Below are 16059 nucleotides of genomic sequence, written 5' to 3'. Positions count from 1 at the left end.
CAGCAGCTAAGCTGGCACGTCGCCTGCGGCCCATGTACCCTTTAATCACCCGACAGGTGCAGCCCGGCGCCGCCTCTGGTTGGCTGGTGCGGGATGACGCACTGGCACATGGCCCACCACCATTGGCTGCGGCGTGGCTCCGCCCTCCGGACTGCGGGGCTGGCGTAGGTTGTACGTCTTAACGCAGGCGGCGGCGGCGGCGCTGGGGAGACTGAGCCGTCAGCGCCGGAGGGCTGGGTGGGTCGTGTTTTTCTTCCCCGCCATCTGCTGGTCTGGATCCTCCCTTGCTGAGTCGTAGGCCGTGCCTTTGCCGCCTACGGCCCCCGAACCTGACCCCTTCTCTTCATATCCGGACCTTGGCTCTTCCCTCCAAGACCGCCCATCGGCCTCTTCTCCCCCAGTACTTGGAATCTGACCCATTCTCCATAGCTCCGCTGATCCGGTCCCCAACAACCCATATTCAGACGCTAGAACAATAGGCTGATTCCTGTCCCCTTGCCAAGGATCCAGGCTACCTCCCCAACTGTAACGAGGATAACTTATTCCCGTCCTAGAATTGCAAAATAGGCTCATTTCCCCACCGTCTCCCCTTTCCCGGCCATACCCCAGTCTAACCTCCTCTTACAATAACACAGGTCTGGGCTCCCAGACCCATGGCACCTTAGAACCGACCCTTTTCTTTCTCTCCTGGCTCCTCCAGCGAACCCTCCGCATGCTCTCTATCTACAGGTCCCCAGCCTGGGAAAAGATGGCCCCTCGACCCCCGAGGGGCCTGGTCCCAGCTCTGCTCTGGGGTCTGAGCCTCTTCTTCAGTCTCCCAGGCCCAGTTTGGCTCCAGCCCTCTCTGCCTCCCCAGTCTTCTCCCCGAACTGAGCCCCACCCGTGTCATACGTGCCGGGGATTGGTCGACAGCTTTAACAAGGTGGGTGCACCAGCAACCTATTAGGAGGGTCCCAGCTACTAGAGCAAAGTGATTGAGAGTGGGGAGTCTGGGATGCAAGTCTGTATGGACTCAAGTCACAACTGGTTACTTACCAGTTGTATGGCCTTGGGCAGGTTGCCTTTCTGTGCCTCAGTTTCCTGGTCAGTGAAATACTGAAGTGCTAGAATGTGCCAAGCAGTCTGTACTTTTATACTTAGGTGTTACTAATTTTCTCCATTTCCAGGGTCTGGAGAGAACCATTCGGGACAACTTTGGAGGTGGAAACACTGCCTGGGAGGAAGAGAAGTTGTCTAAATACAAAGACAGGTAAGGGGCTGGAGGGGTGGGTTTGAATACCTCACCTCCCAATCTCTCCTCTACTGGTGGAGGCCTAGATCCTCTTGGGGAGTGCTTACTCCTTCAACAAATATCACTGAACATCTATAGTACAGCAGTAAACAAGGCAAGCAAAATCCCATCTTCAAGGAGCTTACATTCTTGTAGAGGAAACATGGTAAATAAGGAAATAAGTAATATTATATCAGGTGAAGAATAGTAATGCTGGGTGGACTACAGAAAAGTGGGAACTGTGGTGTTCAAGGTGTGGCATTTGAACAGAGACCTGAAGTGAAGAAGCAAGCAATGGGACAATCAGGGAAGAATGTGGACAGAGTGGAACTAAGCTTGGTGTATTTGAGAAGTGGCTGGAATGGAGGGAGCAGAAGGGAAGTGGTAGAAGGTGAAGGCAGAAGCCCAGCCTTAAAGGCCACAGAAAGCACTTTAGATTCCATTCTGAGTATAGAGGGAAGCCATTGGAAGGTTTTGAGCAGAGCAGTAATGTGGTCTTTAAAAGATCACCCACATGGCTGTGTAGCAAACAGACTATAGGGATCCAGGGTGGAGGAAGCAGGGAGACCAGCTGGGAGGCTAATGTATAATCTAGGCCTGAAGGCAGCATGAGCTAGTGTGGTTTCTTGTGGTGGAGGTGGTGAGAAGGGATCAAATTCTGGATATATTTTGCAGATAGACTGATAGGACTTAATGGATTCATTATGGGGTATGAGGGAAAAGGAATAAAAGATGCTTACTAGGCATTGGGCCTGAGCAATACCTAGTAAGTGGGTGAATTATGGGGCTGTTTTCTGAGATGGGTAAAACTGGGGAAGGAGATTTAGGGAAGGGGTGGAATTGGGTGTTCTCTTTGAATGTGTTGGGCTGAGATGTCCATTAAACAGTCAAGTTGAGTTAGATTTAGGAGTTTGAAGTCTGGGAAGAAGTAGGAGCTGAAAACATGAATTTTGGAGTCATCAGCATATAGTCAGTATAGAAAGCCACGGGAAGAGAGGAGATTATATTGAGAGGAAAGGCGTGAGCCCTAGGCCATCCAGCTTTTCAAAGTCAGATTGAGGAGAAGGAATCAGCAAAGACTTGGAGTTAGACCTGGTTGTCAGTTTTGACCCTTGGTACCCAAGGAAAGGTCTCTTAACCTCTCTGAGCCTGAGTATCCTAATCTGTAAAACAGAGATATTAATATCTGCTTTGTCTATTTCATCGGATTATGGTGAGGATTAAACTGTGATGGCCACTAGAAAGAAAAGGTTTTATTATGTAACATTGGTCATTTTCCTTTCCCTCAGTGGGCCTCAGTTTCCTTGTTTGGAAATGAGGGGATTGGCCAAGATAACCCTAGGGGCACTTCAAGCTCTATAATGGCTTCTGACTTTGTTTTGTATTTTTAATCACCTCCTCCTATATGCCAGGCACTGTGTCAAATCCTTTAAGTACGTAATATAATACATTATATATGTGTGTGTGTATGTGTGTGTGTGTGTGTGTATGTGTATATATATGCACACATACATACATATATATTTAAATTTTTTTTATTGAGGTAGAATACACAAAACATAAAATTTAGCATTATAGACATTTTGTACAGTCACAGTGTTGTGCAACCATTGCCACTATCTAGTTCCAGAACATTTTCATCCAAACAGAAACTCCATCTCCATTAAGCGGTCACTCCTCACAATCCCCTTCCCCAGCCCTTGGAAACCATTAATCTGCTTTCTATCTCTATGGGTTTGCTAATTCTGTTGGAATCCTGCAATATGTAGCTTTTTACGTCTGACTTCTCTTTCACTCAGCATAATGTTTTCAAGGTTCATCCATATTGTAGCACGTATCAGTACTTCATTCCTTTTTAAGTCTTAATAATATTCTGTTGTATGGCTAGACCACATTTTGTTTATCCATTGATTAGTCGATGGACATCTGGGTTGTTTCTACCTTTTGGCTATTGTGTATAGTGTTGCTATGGACATTTGTGTTACAAGTTTTTGTTTGAACACCCGTTTTCCATTCTTTTTGGTATTAACCCAGTAGTACAATTACTGTGTCATATGGTGATTCCATGTTTAACTTATTGAGGAACTGCCAAACTGTTTCCCACAGTGGTTGCACCATTTTTCATTTTTCGCAATGTAGGAAAGTTCCAATTTCTCCACATCCTCACCAACACTTGTTATATGATGTCTTTTTAATTACATCTACCCAGCAAGGGTATATATTCCATTGTGCAGATGTAAGAACTGAGGTATCGAACAACAAACCTGCAGGGGAGGTATTATCCCCATTTTACAGAAGGGAAAACAGAGGTTCAAGAGTGGTTAAGTGACTTGCCTAAGGTCACACAACTAGATTCGAACCCAGGTCTGTATGACTCCCCAAACCAATACCCCTTTCATTATGCCCCATGGCATTTCCTTTGACACTGTCATAGCACAAGGAGTGGTGGGAGAGGAGACCTTAAGGAGGAAGTGGGTGGAATGGAGCATGTTCCCTTGTCTGGCCAGTGAGACCCGCCTGGTAGAGGTGCTTGAGAGCGTGTGCAGCAAGTCAGACTTTGAGTGCCACCGCCTGCTGGAGCTGAGTGAGGAGCTGGTGGAGAGCTGGTGGTTTCACAAGTGAGTGGTGTGGGTGCCTTCCCTGGGAGGGGGCCACTGCCAGGACCTGGTGGTAAAGCAGGGGGTTGCATGCTAGGGGCTGTGTCCTGGTTTGGCTACTTCTTCCAGACCCAGATCTGCCAAGGACTTGCTGGTGGCCAAGTTCTACGCGAGCTTCAGTTTACCCCTCTGCCAAAGGGGGAAAGGGCATTGGGCAGGGGCCTTATGGGTCTTCTGCCGCAGATGGCTTGTGTCCCAGATTCTGCGGGAGTTTGGGGTTGGGTGGCACCTCTGACACTGTCTCAGGCCCCCCGCACTGTCACACCATCTCCCCGCCTCAGGCAGCAGGAAGCCCCAGACCTCTTCCAATGGCTCTGCTCAGATTCCCTGAAGCTCTGCTGCCCCTCAGGCACCTTCGGGCCCTCCTGCCTTCGTGAGTTATTCAAGTTCCTCTTGGGTGCTGGGAGGGGACTGCTGAGGCCAGGGAGCTAGTCCTGGTGCTGTCTCTAGCTGGCTGTGTGAGCTTAGGCTGCTCAGATAACTTCTCTGGACCTCAGTTTTCACCTGCCTCACAGGCTGGTGAGATGAACAAATCCATGGGGAACAGCTCTGAAAAAAGATACAGGGCTAGACTGAATCAGATGTAGCTGTGGTTTTTATCATGTATTTGAGAAATGTCCCCACCCCGATGCCTCATTTCCCATGCCTGAATCAGACTTGGCCCCCATTCCCTTGACTAAGGGGACCTTCCTAGGAGTACGTGCTGCTGTAAAGCCCCATTGTCACTTCCTTTTTCTACACAGAATCCTCAGTCAGGTGTTGATCTTATTACCAGCCCCTTTTAGAAAAATCTCTCTGGAAGCTACAGATAAAGAATTAGTGACAAAGATGGTCAATTCAGTCTTTGGTTAAGTAAATTTCAGAAGTTTTATGATAAAATATTATGTTGCCATTAAAATGAAGTTTTCTCTCCAAAAATGTTAATATGTTTTCTATACAAGATCATACGTACAATCTCACCCGTTTGGTGTCTGCCTACAGCCTGTCCTGGGGGTGCAGAGAAGCCCTGCGGTGGCCGTGGGCAGTGTGAAGGGGAAGGGACCCGAGGGGGCAGCGGGCATTGCGACTGCCGAGCCGGCTATGGGGGTGAGGCCTGTGGCCAGTGCGGCCTTGGCTACTTTGAGGCGGAGCGCAACGCCAGCCATCTGGTATGTTCGGGTAGGTAGCCAAAAGGTGTGGCACTGGGCAGGGGCAGATGGGGTGCCTGCCTGCCCATCCTCATGCTGCCCCCATTCCACCCAGCTTGTTTTGGCCCCTGTGCCCGCTGCTCGGGACCTGAGGAATCAAACTGTTTACAGTGCAAGAAGGGTTGGGCCCTGTATCACCTCAAGTGTGTAGGTGAGTGGGGGCCTGTTCTAGCTCTGGGGAGGTGGGCAGGGGCCTGGGCTTGATTCCCCATCAGTAACCTCATCTCTGGGCAAGATCAACAGTCCCCATCTTCGTGGAGAGCTCAGCCTGGTTGGCAAGGCAGAAAAGTAACCAGGCATTTACAGTACAGACTGACCCTTGTACAGTGTGAGATGTCCCTGGTCCAGCTCAGTGGTGATGGGGAATCAGGAAAGGCTTCTCAGAGGAGGTGTCACTTAGGCCAAGTCTGAAAAATTGAACGGTTAGACAGAGGAATGAGGATACCGAACTTGGGTCAGGAAACCTGGGTATGAGACTTGGTTTGGTCTCAAACCTAGCCATTTATGGAGATGAGAATAAAGGCTAAGCTGCTATAACAAAAAGTTCCCCAAAGATTGTGGCTTAGAGAATATAGAGGTTTATTTTTATCTCATCACAGTCTCAAAGCAAGTGGTCCAGGCTGGCAGGGAAACTCTGCTTATCACAATCACCCAAGAACCCAGATTCCTTCTTTCTTACTGTGGGGTCCTTCCATTGGGTGTTATCGTTATGGTTGAGGCTGGGTCACGGGCACCTCCGTGTTTCATGACATGGCACTCAGGAGTAAAAAAGGGAAGAAAGTGCATGGAGGAGCCCAGGCCTGTTGTTTTCAGGCTAAGCTGAAAGTGGAGCACATCACTTCTGTTTATATCCTGTTGGCCAGAACTCAGCCACAGGGCCATTCTAAGCTGCAAGGCAGGTTGGAAAATGTGGTCTCTACCTGGGCAGCCTAGAGTCCAGCTACACCTCTACTTCTGTGTTGGTGGACAGCCTGCAGTGTCTGCCATATCATTTGAGCCTGGGAAGTCCATTCCCCAACAATCCTGGCCTCAGCTTCCCTGTTAGTGAACTAGGGACTGAAATCCCTACCCTGTCCGCCTCTCTGCAGATATCGATGAGTGTGGCACAGAGCGAGCCAGCTGTAGAGCTGACCAATTCTGTGTGAACACAGAGGGCTCCTATGAGTGCCGAGGTGAGTGTCCATTCCTGCGGAGGAGGGGACATGGGAGGGTAGGGGGAGCTGCTCCATGCCAGTTCCCCCCAAACTTCTGCCTTCTCAGGCACCAGAATCCGCTTAGACCTAGGGGCAGCTCTTACCCTCATCTCTCCTCTCCTTTCTCCAGACTGTGCCAAGGCTTGTCTGGGCTGCATGGGGGCAGGGCCGGGCCGCTGTAAGAAGTGTAGCCCTGGCTACCAGCAGGTGGGCTCCAAGTGTCTCGGTGAGTCTCCTCTAGTGGGGCACAGGCACCTTGGAGTGCCTTGCCACCACCAATTGAGGGGCTGGAATATGGATAAGGCAGCAGAAGGAAGGGTGGAATGTTACTCGGGCAAGGGCAGAAGGGAGTGTCGCGTGAGACGGAGTCAGGGGTGCTGCATGTGGGACTCTGGCAGTCAGGGCTCTGACCCCTCCTTGCCTTCCCTCAAGATGTGGACGAGTGTGAGACAGAGGTGTGTCCAGGAGAGAATGAGCAATGCGAGAACACAGAGGGCAGTTACCGCTGCGTATGTGCGGAGGGCTACAAACAGATTGAGGGCATCTGTGTGAAGGAGCAGATCCCAGGTGAGCCCCAACTTGGCCCCCAGGAATCTGGGGAGGTGTCCTTATCTAGGGAGAGGGCCAGCAAACCCCTTCTCCAGGCAGTTACAGGCCCTGCCCTCCCCCCGATGCAGCCCCCATGAGGCTGAATTGAGACCTGGAACCTACATCTGGTCTCCAGAAGGCTTTTGGTGGCCTCACATCTCTCCAGGGTAGAAAGAAAATAAGACTTGGCATCAAATCACTGCCTCCCTGAGCCTCTTTCCTCATCTGTCCAAGGGGACCCCTCCTAGCCCTGGCCTGTCAAGAGCTGTTATAGGCTGCAGTGTGGTGACATGAGGGACAATCATTGATGACAATAGTGAGCAGTCCTGCAGCTCTTACCGTGCCAGATGCTATTCGAAGCATTTTGCATGTATTAACTCATTTCACCCCTAAAACAAATCCAATGCTGTTGGGTATATTTCTCATTCCCATTTTACATAGTGGGTACTAGGGTGCAGAGACATGAAGCGGCTTGCCCAGGGCCACAGGGCAAGCAGGTTGCAGGGCTGGGAGTCGTATCCTGGCCGTCTGGCTCTGGAGCTGATCTAGTACTCGAAACCCGTGCTCTGTTGCAACGCGCCCACTGCATGACCTTGGGCAAACCTCTTCACCTCTCTGAGCCTCAGTTTCCCATTTAGTGAGACAGGGATAATCACTGCCCCTCTCAGAGCTGTTCTCAGCAGTAAATGACGTCATGGGCTGGCATACCAGGCAGGCATGTGGCAACGATGATCGGGTGTGTGAGGAACTCCAGGAATGGGGAAGGAGGGACAGGTGCTTCTCTTGCTCCTCGCAGAGTCAGCAGGCTTCTTCTCGGAGATGACGGAGGATGAGCTGGTGGTGCTGCAGCAGATGTTCTTCGGTGTCATCATCTGTGCACTGGCCACGCTGGCCGCCAAGGGCGACTTGGTCTTCACTGCCATCTTCATTGGGGCTGTGGCGGCCATGACTGGCTACTGGTTGTCAGAGCGCAGTGACCGCGTGCTGGAAGGCTTCATAAAGGGCAGATAATCTCTGCCACACCTGCAGGATTTCCTCCTACCCAGGCTGTCCCCAGAGGTCAGGCCTTCCCTACCTGAACACTCAAGGTAGCTTGCTTTATTTTTGAGAGGGGGTCAGCACCCCCTACCTACCGGCGGAGGTGAGGCCCCTGGGGTGAGGAAGCAGCCCTGAAGGTGGATGCCATGAGTTCTTGACTTTGGGGGGACTGGGCAAGCTTCACAATGTGTGTGGATTTTAAAAGAAAAGTGTCTCCTTATGGTGGCTGCTAGTGAGCTTTGGCCCCTGCCTGGATGAGGGGGGTACCTGCAGGGGTGAGCCCATCACAGCCTCCTCTTGCCAGCTGCATGCTGCCAGCTCCTATTCCGTGTTTACCCCCCAGCCCTCAGCCACTGATTTATTTATTCATCTCAGGAAATAAAGGTCTTGGAAAATGGAGAAGCTTCAGACTTATTACTACCTGTCCCCCACTCACCGTGGGTTGGCCTAAGTTACTGAGAGTCCTGCACCCCCCATCTTTGGGGAAATTTTCTAAAACCCTGGGAAATTGAGGGCTACCCTGATGGAGAAGAGGTTTGGCCCTGAAGTAGTGTTAGGAGAAGGAGGTTGGAGGAACCAGCCTTAGGAGTGGAACTTTTTGGGTTCAGTACCAGCTATCATTTGGGCCAAAGACCCTGGACAAACGACTTTTGTCTCTGAACTTCATTTTTCTCATCTATAAAATGGGCATGATAATGCGTTTCACTCAGGCTTATCATAAGAATTAAATGTGACGACTGTGAAGAGCAGAAGACAGTGCACAAAAAAAACAGATGTTCAATAAAATACTGGTAGCCATTATTTCTAAAGCTGCTGAGGGTCCGGTGCCCTTTCCTTTGAAAGTCCTCCCATCCCCAATACACACAGGACTTGGAATTTTTTTTTTTTTGTGGGGGGGCACTCCTACATCTCTGAACAGGATCCTGGCATGGGCAGAGGGAGGCATAAGCCAAGTCCTAAGGGTTTATTTCTTTGGCACAAAGAGGACAGTCTGCACAAGCGAGCCTCATCCCTCCACACTGGGGAGTCTGGAGGGGTATTTGGGGCACCTGGACCCCATCCCCCATACTTAAATCCATGCATGTCCACCCTGTATTCCGCTTAAGTCACAGCCTCTGTGCAAAATACCCGTTGGAAAAAAATATTTAAACATAAAAATGGGGGTGGGTGGGTTCGAGTACTCCGGCTGTCTCTGGAGGCTGCAGTCAGGTTGAGGTCCGGGAATGACAGTTTTTTAAATACTCAACAGTCCCAGTCGGCCATGCCTTTGGGCCACCGATTGTGGGGCCCTGGTCCTGCAGCAGTGTGGAGTCAGCTCAGAGCTCAATGGTGTCACTGGAGGCGCTGCGGGAGTCACCAGGCTTGCAGTGAGGATGGACCTCACTCGGGCGTTCCCCGGGCCGGGCGGGAGCAGGGGCTGTGGCAGGCAGTAGCTGCACAGTGCTGGGCAGCTCATCTAGGGGCAGACTGTCCACCGACGACAGTCCGTGGCGCCACGGGTTCCAGCTGATCTTGAGGGAGCCCCGGGAGAAGCTGTCCATCGAGCTGCCAGAAGCCGCCTGGTCAGGCGCATCCATTACGTGTGGTGGAACCGGCCCGTGTACGCGCACGTCGCTAAGCGACCGGCAGCGGCCACGGAGGAGCGAGGAGCCCGCGCCGTCTAACTCGGCATCGGGGTGGCTGCCCCGGCGCGGACGCAGCGCGCCCCCAGTCGGTGGGGAGGCCAGACCGCGCAGGCCGCAGCGCCGGAACACGCTGTCTCGCACCAAGTGCTCTCGGAAGAGCGCGGCGTCAATGCTGCGGCTCAGGTTAATGGGAGACGGCGGCCGCAGGTCCAGCTCGCTCATCGACGGCGCCGGCCCGACGCTGTTGCCGGACAGTCCTGGGCCACCCTGGGGACCGCGGCCCAGCGACGCCGCCGAGCCCCAGGCGCCTGAACTGGGAGTGGCAGGCGGGCCCCCCTCCGCGGGGTTGCGGATGAGGCTCTTGCTGATGTCCAAGCTGCCTACACCGACGCCACTGGGCCCCGCATAGCAATTGTTGGGTCGCTCAGGCACCTCGCTCTTGCCGGAGGGCGCGGGGCACGCCAGGCGCAGCAACTTAGCCCAGCACGCATGCTCCGTGGGCGGCCTGGGCCGCACTGCGGCTACAGCGGCCAGCGCCAGGGCGAGTGCCCATGTCAGCTCCAGCAGGCGCAGCCAGAAGTGGACTCCCCACCAAGCCCAGGAGAAGCGGCCCACGCGGCCTGGGCCTGGGTACAGCCAGAGCGCGGCCGCCAGCTGTAAGCCACTGGCCAGCAGCCCCAGAGCGCCCGCCACGGCCAGCAGCCGTGGGCCCGGGCTGGCATCCCAGCCTCGCGGCCCATCCAGCAGGCGGCGACGGCACAGGCAGAGCGTACCCAGAGCCACGGTGGCACCCCAGGCGCAAGAGAAGCCCTGAGCCAGGAGGTTGAGTGTCGGCCTCGCACACAGCAGGTCAGTAGCGAGTAACCCCACGCCGTGCACCAAGGCCACTGCTCCCAGCAGAAGCGGGTTCTGCAGCTGCTGTGGCAGCCCCGCACCCAGGCCGAGCAGGGTCAGAGCTGCCAGCGCAGTGAGCAGCAAGGGGAAGGGCAGATTATAGAGCACCAGGCCCGCGTGTAAACCCAGCCTCTCCTGCGAGCCGTACGGGTCTGTGAGCATGTAGGCAGATCGCAGCCCCGATGCTATGAACACCAGCACTGCTGCCACTAGTGCCAGCCGGGGCCCCGCAGGGGCGGCTGCCAGAGAAGCCAGTGCCAGCAATGCAGGCAGCAGAAAGAGCACCCCCACCCCATAGACGTGCAGCTCCCAGGAAAAGCTCAGCACCCGCCGCAGCGGACCCCAGCGCAGGGGCGGTGCGGTGGCGTTGGCAGGGGGGCTGGAGGCTGGGACTGATGCCAGGGAGCTGGCTGAGGGCTCCGGAGGGAGTGGCTGGCCCAGGGCACGCTGTGTGGTGACCCGAATGAGGCCCCGGCGTGATGTCGAGGGGGCCTGGACTGGGGGTGCTGGGGGATGACTCTGGGGGCGCCCGGGCCACTCCTCGGCTTCATCTGCAATAATAACAAATATTAAAACAGCCCTTTGAAAAATGCTTTTGATTTCCCATTCCCCAGTGTGGTGAGCAAGCACATCTTTTCCAAGCACATCTGTAAAATGGGGATGGTAGGAGCACTTACCTCACTGGGTTGCAGTGAGGATTGAATGTGTAGCATAGTGCCCAGCACTCAATAAGTGTTAAATGGACGTGAGCTATCATTTTTATTAATAATATAACAGTAGTTCACAACATGGGCTGCATATTAGAATCACCTGGAAACCAAGTGAATCAGAATTCCTTTGGATGGGGCCTAGCACTGGAATTTTTAGAAAGCTCCTCTCCTGGGTGATTTGCTGGAGTTGGAGAATCACTGCACTAAATATTACCCGTGTTACATTTAAGAGCATTCTAGCTCCAAAAGGAAAAATGACTTCACCCAGAGTGCCCTGTATTAGTTTATTATCCCAAGTTGTTTGAAGGAGGTCCTAACCAATTCCTTTAAAGAGGTGTTTGTCCCCATTCACTCCCCACCCCCCATATAGACCTCACACAGGTTCTTAATTATTAGACAGAGTACCAGCTCTCCCCAAACCCCCAGCCATGCCCTCACCTGGCTGCAGGGGCCCCACAGGGCTCTCTGTTCCATTTGTAGCTGGGCCAGGGTCCAAGGGGCCAGGGATGAGGGACTTGGGGGTCCGTGGGGCCTCCACTGCTCCTCTCACCCGCTGGGGAGAGATGGGATCTGCTCCATTCATTGCTGCTATCTCTGAAATGACAAAAGCCGTCATCACTTTGCCTGACCCTCCAGTGGTTCCCAAAGTCTCATCCCTTAGGCACAATCACCCTCATTTGCCAGAATGAGGGAAATGGAATCACAGGGACCAGGGGGCACACAGAAACTGGGGTATCCAGCTGCTATGGAACACTGCCCCTCCCTGCTGTGTTCGGCACCCTCACTTTGGTACGGTACCCACCTGGTTTAGGCTGCCCATCAGGAGTCTCTGAGGCTGGGGGACCTGAGGGCTGGGGTCCTGGTGATCCCTGAATGTCAGGGACCTCCACTTGCTTAGGCGAGGGACTTGGAAAACTGACTGCCCATGTCTCCCTACCTCCAGCCTTCTGGGGGGGCTCAACTGGCAGCTCCTCGGCAGGGGGAAGGCTTCTGGCCAATGCTAGGTCTGGCTGGGACCCAGGCTCCTGACTGGATGCCACCTCAACTGGGGACACTAAGCCAACTTCAGGGGTTGCTGGATCTTGCTGAATGAAGAGGGGGCCTTGTGCTGCCCCCTGGAAGTCCTCCTCACCCCCACCCTGTTCTTCTAGCACTGGCTTCCTGATAGTGCCCCGGGGGGGCACAAGAGTGTGGGGAGGATTCTGGCGAGCTGAGGGGGATGTCTCTGAGACCCCGTTCTTGGCTTGGACCACCAAGCCCTCATCTCTAAGTGGTCGTTGTCCTACTTGGTCACTAGGTTCCCCTGGGGAGGGAGGAACTGTGGCTTGGAGTCTGGGAGTTGTGGGGATGAAAGTGAGATGGGGGGGGCCCACTGGGTGGGGCACAGCTGCTTCTTGCTCCAGAGTCTCTTGCAAGTCAGGAGGTCCTGTCCAGCCCTGAGAAATTGGTCCTTGAGCCATCTGGAAGTCATCAGTTACTGGGAGCCCATCTCTCTGAGCCCCCTGGGCTGCTTTAGGTCCATGCAGGGCTGGGCCAAGGGGAGAGTCTGCAAACTGCTCAGGCACTTTCTCAGCAGGGAGGATGTTGGAGTTCCTGGGGCTCTCATCTCTGGGCTTCTCCCAGAAGAAGTCGATGGCTTGAGGCTCTGTACCAACAGGACCCTTGGGGTGGGCTCCTGGGAACAGGTGTGGTTCTGAGTCCTCATGTGGCCTGGAAAGGCCCTGGCCCAGAGCAGGGCCAGTCCCCAGGGACAGCAGCAGCAACAGCAGCAAGAGGCCGCATACGCGGCCCCATGGGCTGGGGGCCATGCTCCACTCTGATGCCTGGGCCTAGAGACCTCAGCTTCCAGTCCTCACTGGATGAGCCTGAAAAAAGGAAAGGGGATGACATGTGAGGGTTGGGGACTTCCGTGGCTGCCCCAAGGGGCTGATGGGAAAGAAAGAAGAGCAGCATAGGCAGGTTCCCCTCCCACACCTCTTCCTGGTCAACCTCTTCATGCTGCCCACAGTGGCCTTATAAAACTGCATCTCTGGTCATGCCACTTGACCTACTTCAAAACCTTCAGTGGCTCCCCAGCTCCCTCAGGAGAGAATTAAGCTCCTCTCCTAGCCTTCCAGCCCCACTGGACTGTCTGACGCCCCATGCCTTTGCTCCTGACATTCCCTCTGCCTGGAATGCCCTCTCCCTTCTCCTTCACTTGCTGAAATCTTATTCTTGAAGGCCCAGCTCAAATATCAGAGAAGTGGAGAGGGAGAAGACAGACCCCCGCCTTTGAGGAGGGACCTAGGTTTGAATCCCAGCTTTGCCAGTTCCTGAGTGAGTTCCTTTTCCTCTCTGCATCAGGGTTTTCCCATCAGTAAACTGGGCATAATAAGGATACCTAACTCCAAAGAGCTCTTGTAAGACTTACATAATAAAACACATAATGGGTCAGGCCTGTGATAGGAGCTTAATAAGCATGAGCCCTTTTACTTTTCTCTTTGTCCAGAAAGCTCTCTTTCCCACCAGTCCCCTTAACTATTTCAACAAATAATTAGAGCATATATTATGGCCAAGCCCTGAGGATAAAGCAATGAACAGGACTGGCAAGATTCCTGCCCTCTTGGAGCTCATGTTCTAGGTAAGGGACAGACAATGAATGATGTTAAATAAAGTGAGCTATGGAGAAAAGAAAACAGGGTTCAGAGATAGAGGGATGGGGGCTACTTTACACAGGGGGTGCCGGGAAGGCCTCTCTGAGGTGACATTTAAGCGAAATCCTGAATGAGAAGGAGCCAGCCATTTGAAGATATGGGGGAAAGCATTTGACAGAGGGAACAGAAAGTGCAAAGGCCCTGATGCAAGAATGAGCTAGGTGAGTTCAAGAAATAAGAAGGCCAGAGTGGCTGGAGCTCAGCAAATGAAGGAGAAAGCGGCAGTGGGAGATGAAATCAGTTAGGCGGGGCTAGATCGTAAGGGGCCTGGTAAGCCACAGTACGGCCCTTGGATTTTATTCTAAGTGTCACAGGAAGCCAGAGGAGATGTTAAGCATGGCAGTGACAGGATCTGATAGGTGTTTTAAAGGGGGAGAGAGACCAGTGCAGAAATCCAGGTAAGATATGATGCTGGCTTGTCTCAGTGGAGGCATTTCTTTCCCTGACACTCCCTCCACCCTCTGGTCACCCTGGTCACATAGTGTAATAATCTCCTGTCTCCCCCACGGGCCTGGGGCTTCTCAGGGCTGTGTCTGCATCTTCCATTTCTTGTCTCTAGTCCTTCAGCACAAGACTGGCCCCAGGTGGATATTCCCTAAAGGTTCCTCTTCCTGACAGTCCCTTGCTCTCAGCCAGGGAGGCAGGAAGGGCAGGCCCCGATGACCAGGAGATGGGCGGACAGCGGCTGTGAGAGTGGCGGTCTGGGTGTATTTAGGGGCAGGGGCCCTGCTCCTTTCCTTTCCGGGAAGCAGCTGTGCCCAAAACGCCCTGGCTTCTAACCCTTGGTGGCCCACAGATACCTTGAGAAGCTGATGGAAACTCCAGGTGCACTCCCCAGGAAAATGCCCAGGTTCACCAAAGGTTGTGGACAATTTCAGGGCGTTCAAAGATCACTTAAACCCATCCCCCAAACTGAGTTTAAACTCTGCTTTAAAGCCTTGCAGGTTCATTTCTCAGACATTCACCAAGCCCTATACTCTGCTCCTGGCCCAGGCGAGGTGCTGGGGACCCAAAGAGAAGCCTCAGTTCTAGAGTTGGGAGTGGGGGTGAGCTGAGGGGAATGGACTGAAAGGCTCCTAACACAGGTACTGGTTAATAACAGTCCTCCTGTGTTGAGATCTTACCCAGTTAGGCTCCTGTGCTAAGCTTAGCCGCATGTCCTCGGACCTCATCCTACCCTCCCAACACAAGCAGGTGTGAGTATACACCTATTTCATAAAGGAAGCAACCGAGGTTCAGAGAGGTTGAGCAACTCACCCAAGGTCACACAGTCAGCGAATGGCCATACTAAGTCCTGTGAAACGCGCAGTGGCTCATTTTGCAAGGGGTCCATAAAGCTTTGCAGAGGAGGAGACAGTTGAGTTGGGCCTTCAACGATAAGCATATACCATCTGTTCACCACCCCAATGGAAGCGATGTAGGCATCTGCGGACAAGAGCGGGTGCTGCCCAACACTGGGTCTATCTCCCTGCCCCAGGAACAGGGGAGAGGCCAGCCCGAAGGCAGAGCGAGGGCAGCCGTAGGGCAACCTCCAGGAGCTGATCCATCTCGGGTTACCTCTCCTCCTCCTCGGTCTCCTCTCCCCTGGCTCCTCGCCTTCCCGCAGTGTCCTGGGTGGGGGTGGGCGCCGGTGCAGGCCCTGCCGCTCGCGCCTAGTCGGGGGCTGCAGGCTATGCTCCCAACCTGGGCCCCGCCGTCGCCCACTCCGTCAGCCAGCTCCTCACCTGGCCGCCGCGCGGGCAGCCCCCGCGTTCACCTTGCGCGCGTCCCAGCAGCCGCTCCGCGCCGCATCCTCTGAGATGCTCAGACTTGGCTAACCGAGCCTGGCGCTGCCGATCGCCGAGCCCGCCCACAGGAGCGCCAGCCCAACTTAACCCTTTCCCCTTAGGGGTGGATTCTTCTCCCAGTCCTGACCTCCCCATTCTCTGAGATTCTCGGGACGAAGAGGGGACCGAGCTCACCTCCAAGGGATATGGAAATCCCTTCCACAACATCCCTCAAAACGAGGCAGCCGATCTCTGTTTGCATACTTCAGGGGACGGAGAGCTCACTTCCTTTATATCTCTATACTTCTATCCTTATAGGGATACATACATACCTATAGGTAAATCCTGCCTATACCTTGTTGTGTATCCTTCAGGTCTTTATCAATGCAGTCCCATACACATTTTAAATAAAAATGAGACCATACTGTACACATTGTT

The 16059-nt window shown here is 53.6% G+C and overlaps 2 protein-coding genes across 7 annotated transcripts; one reads left to right on the top strand and one right to left on the bottom strand.

The window, feature by feature from the left end:
• Positions 1-116: 116 nt before the first annotated feature.
• CRELD1 (cysteine rich with EGF like domains 1) lies at positions 117-8335 on the top strand. 2 transcript variants are annotated; one of them, XM_019748287.2, is made up of 11 exons: positions 117-237; positions 730-922; positions 1167-1249; positions 3778-3888; positions 4209-4300; positions 4909-5085; positions 5170-5265; positions 6203-6286; positions 6438-6533; positions 6740-6874; positions 7692-8335. In XM_019748287.2, exons 2-11 carry the CDS (start codon positions 749-751, stop codon positions 7904-7906), a joined length of 1263 nt encoding a protein of 420 aa, XP_019603846.2. In that variant the 5' UTR covers positions 117-237; positions 730-748; the 3' UTR covers positions 7907-8335. The 2 variants fall into 2 exon arrangements, with proteins under 2 accessions (XP_019603846.2, XP_019603845.2); XM_019748286.2 differs by lacking the exon at positions 117-237 and having other exon boundaries at positions 248-922.
• A 547-nt stretch (positions 8336-8882) lies between these two features.
• On the bottom strand, positions 8883-15702 carry PRRT3 (proline rich transmembrane protein 3). 5 transcript variants are annotated; one of them, XM_019748277.2, is made up of 5 exons: positions 15413-15701; positions 15113-15280; positions 11965-13027; positions 11601-11756; positions 8883-11003 (listed from the first exon to the last, which is right to left on the bottom strand). In XM_019748277.2, exons 3-5 carry the CDS (start codon positions 12968-12970, stop codon positions 9250-9252), a joined length of 2916 nt encoding a protein of 971 aa, XP_019603836.2. In that variant the 5' UTR covers positions 12971-13027; positions 15113-15280; positions 15413-15701; the 3' UTR covers positions 8883-9249. The 5 variants fall into 5 exon arrangements, with proteins under 5 accessions (XP_019603836.2, XP_019603837.2, XP_019603838.2 ...); XM_019748278.2 differs by having other exon boundaries at positions 15580-15690; XM_019748279.2 differs by lacking the exon at positions 15113-15280 and having other exon boundaries at positions 15413-15702.
• Between the last annotated feature and the right edge of the window lie 357 nt (positions 15703-16059).

The sequence above is a fragment of the Rhinolophus sinicus genome, linkage group LG10 (genome assembly GCF_036562045.2).
Source record: "Rhinolophus sinicus isolate RSC01 linkage group LG10, ASM3656204v1, whole genome shotgun sequence".
Taxonomy (NCBI): domain Eukaryota; kingdom Metazoa; phylum Chordata; class Mammalia; order Chiroptera; family Rhinolophidae; genus Rhinolophus; species Rhinolophus sinicus.
The sequence above is the reverse complement of the archived record's forward strand: the minus strand, read 5'-3'. Positions and strand labels throughout refer to the sequence as shown.